This window comes from Cheilinus undulatus, linkage group 13 (genome assembly GCF_018320785.1).
Source record: "Cheilinus undulatus linkage group 13, ASM1832078v1, whole genome shotgun sequence".
NCBI classification, from domain to species: Eukaryota; Metazoa; Chordata; class Actinopteri; order Labriformes; family Labridae; genus Cheilinus; species Cheilinus undulatus.
In genome coordinates this window covers 10975064-10984498 of record NC_054877.1, presented here as the reverse complement: position 1 = coordinate 10984498, position 9435 = coordinate 10975064, and the positions used below count along the sequence as shown (strand labels likewise).

At 36.2% G+C, this 9435-nt stretch overlaps 1 protein-coding gene across 1 annotated transcript; it reads right to left on the bottom strand.

Annotated features, from left to right (window-relative positions):
* LOC121520682 (putative ferric-chelate reductase 1) lies at nucleotides 1–9208 on the bottom strand. The gene is made up of 7 exons (XM_041804259.1): nucleotides 9133–9208; nucleotides 8256–8359; nucleotides 7130–7336; nucleotides 3896–4006; nucleotides 3544–3685; nucleotides 2731–2874; nucleotides 1–498 (listed from the first exon to the last, which is right to left on the bottom strand). Exons 2-7 carry the CDS (start codon nucleotides 8355–8357, stop codon nucleotides 446–448), a joined length of 759 nt encoding a protein of 252 aa, XP_041660193.1. The 5' UTR covers nucleotides 8358–8359; nucleotides 9133–9208; the 3' UTR covers nucleotides 1–445.
* Between the last annotated feature and the right edge of the window lie 227 nt (nucleotides 9209–9435).

Genomic DNA, 9435 nt, shown 5'->3' with positions numbered 1-9435 from the left:
CTCCTTCAACAAGTATTTCAAAGTCACAGTTACATTCACATAAATATTAAAACAAAAACAATCCTGGCTTGAGTTGAGTTCCCACAAACAATGAATGCTATTTGTCTGTTTCAGTTTCCTGCCAAGATTTTCCGGTAAACAGCTCTAACTAGTTGAACCGCAGCAGTTTCAGCTTGTGCCGCCAGGTCAAATTATTCTGGTTGTTTCCACCCTTACAAAACAAGAATATCGTCTTAATCTGTGGTGCTATGCTAAGAATATTATGGTTGACAAAACCTGAAAAAGTGTGCAGAGAGATTAAGATCGTGGGTACAAACAAAGCGTAAAAATACTTTCAGCATGAATATCTTATCAGGGCGACACTCAGTTCTGCTCTGTGCGTAAATCCAGCGCATCAGCAGCTTCATTGTGTCCAACTGGTATCTGCGTTCTCCTCCAGGACGTTTCAGGCTCTGAGCATGGCAGGCAGCGTAAAGATGCTTAGGAAGAGCAGCATGGCTGGAAAGAAACAAATACATCATTAGCGACAGAATTCATCAGCCGTTAAGACCTTCTCTATGGTCCTAAATCAGACAATATTAAAGACATTTTCATGGAGGTACTTAGCTGTCATCTTTTTAGATTTTTATGTTAAAATCAAGTTAAATGTTCCTTTTTCTTCCTTTCTACTCTGATACTTTGTCTCTTCACACACAATGGCAGAAAGTTGAGGTCAACCAATCATTGGAGCCAATATTCGGCATTTGCCTGATTATCAAAACAACAAGAATAACTGAAACTAAAATAAAAAATAGGCTTTACCTAAAAAAAACCCTGATAACTAGCTAAAACTGTGTTGTGTGCCTACAAAACTAAATAAAATAGAATTGAATTAAAGATAAATAACTCTAGTTTTCTTGACAGCAGCAGACTGACTGACATGTCCTTTATGATCTGTCCTTGGCACAGTGATTAATAGTTTGGATGCACTTGGTCATCACAGAGGTGAGAAATGGTTATTTTCCGATGTCATGAAAAAGGGACACTGGGACACAGCCGCACATAAGGGAGGATAAAGGGGAGAGCTTTCTGGGCCCTAGCCAAACTGTGGCCCATGGAGGTCTACAAAATCATGATCCATTATAAACTTAAGGTGTTATAATTAAATTTTATTTTTAACTGGAATAAAACCACTCTTATCAAAGCAACAAAATGCGAATTTTAAATATTTAAGTTGTAGTATTTAACCTCGTCCAAAATGTAAACTCTCTTTTTTCTGGTAATGTTAACAATCTGGATGGGCACACTAGACTACAGGATGGGGAAATTAATGTCAGATTTCATAACCATGATGTGCACCATTGCCAGGAGAATAAGTAAAGAATAAAATGGAGACACCTTTGATGGGAAATGATTAAATAATAATAATTTTAAAAAATGAGGCATAAATGGATTAAAGGTAGCAAAAAGTGGCAAAATGGGTGAAAAGCGGCAAAATGGGTTGAAAGTGGCAAAACATTAAAAAATTGGCAGACATGGTCAGAAGTAGCAAAACAGTGGCAAAAAATGGTTCAAGAGGCAAAAAATGGCAAAATGGGGCAAAGAGAGGCAAAACTGGTTAAAAGTAGCCAAAAAGTGTCCAAATGAGTGAAAAGCAGTAAATTCTCAGAAATGGGTGAAAACAGGTAAATTGAGATATAAGGGACCAGAAAAGTGACATACAAGTGGCAAACGTTGGTCAAAAGCAGCAAAAACTAAGTGGAAAAACAGGATGTGAAGGGGAAAAATGGTTAGAATTTGAGGGAAAGGGAAAAAATGTCCAAATATGACAGAAATGATTAAAAAAACAACAATGGACTAAAAATTGTTTTTAAAAAATGGCAAAAATTAGCAAAAAGTGCAAAGTGGGTGAAAAGCAGCAAAAATTTGTTGAAAATAAATAAATAAATAAATAAACAATGGCAACAAAAGTTGAAAGCAGCAGAAAAGGGTTACAAGTTGTAAAAAAGTTGGAAAAAATGGTTAAAAAAGGGCAATAAGTGCCAAAAGCTGGTCAAAAGCAGCATAAACAAGTAGCAAAACAGGTTGTAAAGTGGAAAAAAGTTGTTTAAAGCAGCAACAACCAAATAAAAATGGCAACAAAATAGCAAAAATGGGTTAAAGGTAGTAGAAAGTGGCAAAAAGGGGTCAAGGAAGCAAAAAAAAAACCCCACGAATTGGTTAAATTGAAGAAAAAAGAATGAAAAGCAGCAATGATTTGTTACAAGCTGCAAACTAGAAGTGGCAAAAATTGTGTAAAGCAGCAAAAATGGGTCAAAGGTTGCAAAAAAAAGTTTGCAAGAATCGGAGGGAAAGGTGTTGAAAAGAGGTTAAAAAGTAGCCCAAATGAACAATCATAACATCAGACATCATCAAAATGGGGTAACTGTTTGCCACAACAAACACGAGGACCAGTGCTACTGTGCCAGATGTTTGTTTTTTCCTCCTTTACTGATAACAGAACGTTTTAAATGTACATTTGTATGACTGATTACTGAGTTGACCCTTTATTTTGTTCGACACATTTACATCCCATTATGCTACAAATCTAGCATTTAAACCAATGAAGTTTACTGCGGGCTCATTTTCATTGTAAATGCATTCTCACTTTAACATTCAAATAGGAAACACTTTAAACACTTTGTGGCAGTGAGCTTATGATATATCAACAACAAACTAACATTCAACACATTGTTACAGTGTGTTGTTTACCATTCGGGTTGATGTTACATCCTGATGCTGTCGTTGCGTTGCCGGGTGCCATAGTTGTTGTTGTTGTGTTGGCCACATTAGCAAGAGGGTCGGCGATGTTCACAGAGCCGCTGTTCACAAGGGTGTTGAAGGGGCCAAGCATAGCTGAAGAATAAAATGAGGAGAAATAAGATGCATCATTATATTAGAGCTTAGAGATTTGTGGTAACACATGGATATCAATCCTAAACAACATGGACTCTTCTTCGCTGTGTTACTGTCAGGCTTTTCTGCTAATTCAAAAGGAACACTGTGCATTATAACACGTTGACATCCCAGGATAATTCACTGAGCACTTTGCATTTTTTGTCCTTTCATTAGCTAAAAGTCACATTAAAATAGATTAAATTAATTCTGTTCTGCATTAATATTTCTATGTGTGAGCAGAAAATGGATAAACGGTTAAAATCCTAATATAGTTAAGTACAGCGATCAATAAATTGCTTGTAGTGGAGTAAGTTTCTGCTTTACTTGGAGGAACCATGCAGCAATCTCCAATCATAACATCTAGATGACATTTTCAATACAGCACCTGCCATGGATTGGCTTCAAAAGCCCCTTTCAGCGGCAAAATAGCCAACTCAGTCACTCAGACTTTGTCCAGTCTATTGAAAAAGAGTCACTTATTCCAATTTATAGTCATTTTTTCCACAGCAAACACACTGTCCTGTCTGCATTATGTTACAACTTCACAACCTCAGTAAAGTCCAAGTAATCCAACAATAGTAAACTTCTATGTTCTGCTAATACTGGTTGTTTTATGTCTTTACTTACTTCCATCAAAGGTTCCATTCCCGACAAGGACCATGAAGGTAGTGGCTGCGGTGTTTCTCATCATGCTGGCATTCACGTTTGGGATGTCAAACTCACACATGATAACACTGCCATTCACTGTGCCTCGAATTTCACGGGTAATCTGAAGAGAAATGTGACACAAAGTAAGACGTGGTAAATGCCAGAAAGAAGGAATATGTAGCAAAGTTAGCAAGAATAAGAAAAGAGGACATTCTGGCCAATCATGGACCAGTGTATTTCAAATTTCAAGTTTTGCAATTTTATTTAACTCCAGCTTAAGACAACAGAAGCATAATTTCTCTTAAATGATGTTGTAAATTTAAGGATTTACCCTCTCTGTTGGAGTGAGAGCACCATCAGTGTTGTTTCTCTGCATTGTCCTGAAGAAAAACGACCCGTTGTTTGAGCTGTTTTGAGCACAGATAAAAAGCATGGTGGTACCCTGGGGAAACAAACAGTGTGACAGGATTAGATGGCCTTCCTTAAAAAAAAAAAAAAAAGGCCTTTCAATGAAACATTCTGACACCAGCCGCACTGTGTCTGTTAAAGGAAGGGAAACAGTGATGAAACCGTCCAGACAGGTGTTAAGTTTCCAGTCAATCTTGTTTGGTCTGCATGCTCACCTTTGGAGCCATTGTGTATTTATTAAGTCTGCTTCCTCTTTGCATGTTTTTTCTGTCCTTTTTTGTTCATGTCAAGGTCTAGTGTTGTTCTGGGAAGCTTTTACTGAGCAACATCCCTCATGTGACAGCACCATTATCAAGGAAACTCTCTGTATTTCTCTAACCAAAACCCAAAATAACCTAATGACTTTAATGAAAACAAAAAAAATAAATCCTACAAAGTGTCCAAGAAATACCTTAAAGATATCTAAAATCTTATCTTTGACACCGAGCTTCCTATCTTAGCAGTTAGGGCGTGAGCCTCTTGGCATTGTGGTTGTCTCCTTAACAACAGATGGCCTAATAGCTCGTTGGATGCAGCAATGAATTATAACGATTATACTAACATCTTTTCCAGGAATGTTGTCAATGTTGTGAAGACTCTTTTAAACAATTTTTACAAACTGCAAATAAGTTTATTTATTTGACCTAATGGTAGCTGTATTTTTCTATCTTACTGTCTTACTATCTTACTACTAGCATGATTACACCAAGCTAACTGGGCCAAAGTAATTTGGTATTGGATTTATACAGAAGTAACTATTTTGTAGTATGTAAATCTAAACTTCAAAAATTCAATCCAGATAGTAGCCTTTGAACGAAGCTCAAAATGGCAAGTCAGTCTAATTCGAAATTTTACTGTTTGCCATGACTGGCACTTTTTATTTAGTCAGATTTGAGTATTTCTGAGTTTTCTGAGGCATTCTACTTTAACTCTTAAAGTATTCGTTTTATCAGTAACAAACTACTTATGCTAGCTCAGTAGCATTGCTAGTGTGTCCTGCAATAAATGATGGAAAGTTTAGTTTTGTGTTTTTCCCTTTCTAGCCTTTTTAAAAAGTTTTGTCACAGAAATTAGAATACATGTTTTGGGTAAAAGCATCCTACCAGTATGCAGAGAGTGTGTTAAAAAACAACAACAACAACAAAAAAACATAGCTTTTTTTTTTTTTGTAATAAAGAAAACCACCCTGCATCTGAATTTGTTTTTTAGTTTACTTTTGGTACAAGGAATTTGATGAGGGAGTCTTGATCATATTTTTCATATTTTTCAAATTAACACCAGAACCATGCATTAGGTTAGCCTCATAAAAGGATGCTTACTCATTAGCTTTGCTAGCTAGTCCAACAGTTACTGACAGTTGGAAAGATTTTGTTGTTGTTGGTTTATGATCAAAGGAATTTGTTAAGGGAAATTTAAGCATATTATCCTATTTTTGTAAATTAAATCCACTATCATGGATCAGGTTAGCCTCGTGAACAGGATGCTAACTCATTAACTTTGCTAGCTTGGCTGGCAAACAATGACCATAGAAATATTGAATTTGTAAGTTTACTAATGATAAAAGGAATATGTGATTTGTGCATAAAACAAGGTAAAACCTCACCCACTAAAATGTGTAACTGAAAAAGGGGAAACCTATCTTATCTGAGTCTCCTTTTTCAAACATCAGCTTGGCTAGCAGTGAACTACAACAGCTAAGCCATTGGCTTTGCTGCCTTGCTAGCTTTTATTGGAAGGTTAACTAGTTTTTGAGGCTTCACTGTAGATTAGGTTGGATATGTTTATTTAAGCTTTACATCCTAGAATAAGTTTCCTATCAACTGCAGGTAAGAGGAAGTTTGATGAGGGAAACAGTATATTATTACAAAAGAGAAAGAAAAATTAAGACCTCTGCTAGGCATCTGTTCAGCCCTCTAAACTAACAATGCTAATTCGTTAGCTTTGCTAGCCTGTCCGATAGTTAAAGACCGTTGAACGTTTATCACTATACGAGAAATATGAGACTTGTGTATTTGACAAGATAAACCCTCACCTAAAAAGTAAATGTGTAACTTAAGAATGGGAAATACATCTTGTCAGTCTGTTTTCTCTCTCAAAGAACAAACATCATCTTGGCTAGCTGGAAAGTACAACTGCTAACCCGTTAGCTTCCCTAGCTTTTTTGACAGTTGAAATTTTAGAGTTTCTGAGGCTTCATGATGGATTAGTTTTGACATGTTAATTTAAGTTTCACATCCTACAGCTACTGAAGTATCAGCTGAAGGTAAGAGTACATTCAATGAAGAACACTTTAGCATGTTACATTTAAATTAAGACGACTGCTATGTATTAGTTAAGCCTCTGTAAAATAAGAATGCTAACTTAGTAGCCTTACTAGCCGGTCTGACAGAAAATTATTTCATATTCATGTAGTAAGTAGAACTTCAAACCATTAATACTTTAAATAAATAAATGAGTAATTACAATAATGATAATTTAAAAAACAATAAATTCTTAGAAAACTTATTTTTTAGCATCTTTTGCTTCTCATAGGTGAAACTGTAATGTATGAAATAAGGGATACTGAGCTTACGGTACAACTAAACCACAAAGCTGTTTTTCCTGTCACAGTTAAACCAAAGGTTTCAAAGGTTCTTTCCTGTATAGGCATTGAAACTGAGCCTTCTTTAGACACAAGGGACACTCTAATTTATTCTTTAGAGCCATCAGAATTACATAAATGGCAGAAACACTGGCTGCTTACTTAATGGACTGTTCAGCGTAAACATGTTCAAAGTCCTTAAATTTTGTATGGTCATGTCATATTCAGGTGTTATTGAGTTAATGGTAAACTAACAGGATAAATACGGAAGCATATCTACTTGTCATGCCAACATCATTGGTAGTAGAAAACAAAAAGGAGGCTGTTGCAGATATAAACCTGGAATATTATCTACCAGGTGTCTATTATCAAGCTGTAAACTTAGCTGACACTGAAATAAGTTTACCCTTGGCAGTCGCATTTTGTTTGCTGTGATGAAGTAACCTTTTTGTTCAAATTTTTGGCTTCCTGCTGGACTTGCACAGTGTGATATTTACATCCATATGACTGTAGTTTTGCATTTCTAATGTGAGTTACCTCTGATGCATTTGCAGTGAGTCCAAGTGCCATGTATCCACTGGAGGATCCACTGAGTTCACAGCTCACATTGGTGCCATCTGGAGCCACTGGAGTGGTAGCAGTTAGGGAGGCAAAGGAACAGGTTTTGCTTGTAGATGGGTCACAGTTATCCGGTGTTTCCACGCACAATTTACTCATCCCACAACCATCTCGAGTGATGTTTACCTGGTAATCACACATGAACTCTGTCATTTACACACGTGGTCACAAGAGTTTATTCATATCTTAATGGTTAGAATTACCTGGACATGCTCTTAATTCAAGGCTGCCCATAAGGGGGTCTAAAGGGGAGAACTTTTTGGGGCCCAGCCAAGTAGGGGGCCATGGAGGTCAGCAAAATCAAAGTCTATTGTAAGGTTAAGCTCTGATATCCCTATTTTATACTTAACCTGAATAATAGCCTTTCTTATCAAAGCATGTTAACAGTGTGTGTGGGCACATTGAACTAAATGATTGGGAGAGTATTGTCAGACTTCAGCTAAGCATGATGTGCGCAAACTTAAGAATGACAGAGAATTAAGTAGAAGAAACTGGGGTTAATATTGGTTAAAAGTGGTGAAATGGGATTCTTCCTCAGAAAAACACAAAAGGGCGCAGATGGCCTAGAGGTTAGGTCGTGCCCCATGTATGTGGGCGCCCCGGGTTCAAGTCTGGGTGCTTTTTCATGTCTCTCCTCCACGATCTCATCCCTGTTTCTGACTCTTTCCACTATCCTCCTCTTTTTAACAGCATAAAAATGCCAAAATATATCTTAAAAAAAGGCAAATAAGGACTACAGAAATGGTGAATTGTAGTAAAAAAGGCCAAAAAGGGTTAAAAGTGTTTATTTTTCTAAAGTATTTATTATTCTAAAACGATCAAAGTCAACTTGTTCAAAGACCGTTGGATGCTTTAATTTAAGAAAGGATAAATAAAAAGTTATAAAAGATGCCTTTAGTGCTTAAGAGAAAACCAATTTTTGACTTATTTCATATCTAGTAGGATACTACTTTCATATGTTGTCATTAAACAGATAATAGCCGTTAAAGGTTTATATGTAGAGGTGATATTTACACAAGGACAATAAAAGTGACAGAAAGCTAACCTCTGTGTTATTGGCAAATGACAGATGGAAAGTTCCTTGGACACCGGGAGCCACATAAACCATCAAAGCAGCAGCAGCCAACAGGATCAGTCCTCGTTCCATCCCTAACAATATGACAAATCAAATGAGCCAAAGATAGAGAGGAAACATCAATAGCCAGACAGATAAGGTCTTATTTGAAAGGCTTACCATCACCACAGACCTCTGTATAACTGAATAACTCCTATAATGTTTTAATGATGTAAACCATTTCCTTTTAACTTCAGAAGTCATTCCCAATTTTTTTCTATAAACAATAACTAAAGCACACTGACTAGATAAAGTGCTGCTACAGTGATATAAAGATTACATCTATACAATCAAAGATACAATAATAGAAAGCAAGTTTATAGTGACTGGATAAGGATGTGAATAATAAATGAGTTAATGATAAAATCATAAACATAATGTTGCCTCAATTAAGACAAATTATCATAAGTTGTGGAGTAATGCCTTTAAATGATACCAAGAAAGTCAAACATTAAGGAAAAAGAACCTTTAAATTCAAAGGAAATTGTATATATTTCTAATACAGAAATGCACCTTTAGGATTTACGTTAGAAGAGAAATAATCTGAAAAGATACAAACTGAAACATAGAACTTTAAAATGTAAGTGGTTTAAAGCATTTAAATAGAGATAATGAGTTTTAAATGAAAAGGAAGAATATATAGAACTGAATGAGTACACTTTCCAATCATCACTTCCTGGAATACTTTATGGTTCAAATTAAATTTAACTAGGAGGAATTCTAGGAGTTAATTCATTCTTACAACATTTAGGAGAAAATACAGGAACAGTATCGGTAAAAATGTTAGCTCTTCCCCAGAGAGACTTACCTGAGCTGAGAAAAATGTTGAGCTTCAGTAATGTTCTTTGTTCAGGTGTTTCTGCTTGTCTGTGTGTACCTGATCTCTGCGGGAAAGATTTAAATCTTTGAATGAGAGGGCTGATACCCAGAGGTGTTGATGCAGAAAGGATGTGGGTGGGGGAAATTCAGCATCCTGAAGTGGGCGTGAACCTGTAAGAAAACACCTGACTTTCCGTCTGTCTAGTATACAAGTGGATCTTTCCATGAAAAGGCTTTGAGATTCATTTGACGGGAAAGTCACTGCTGATCGCAGAACAGGTTTCTCTAATCA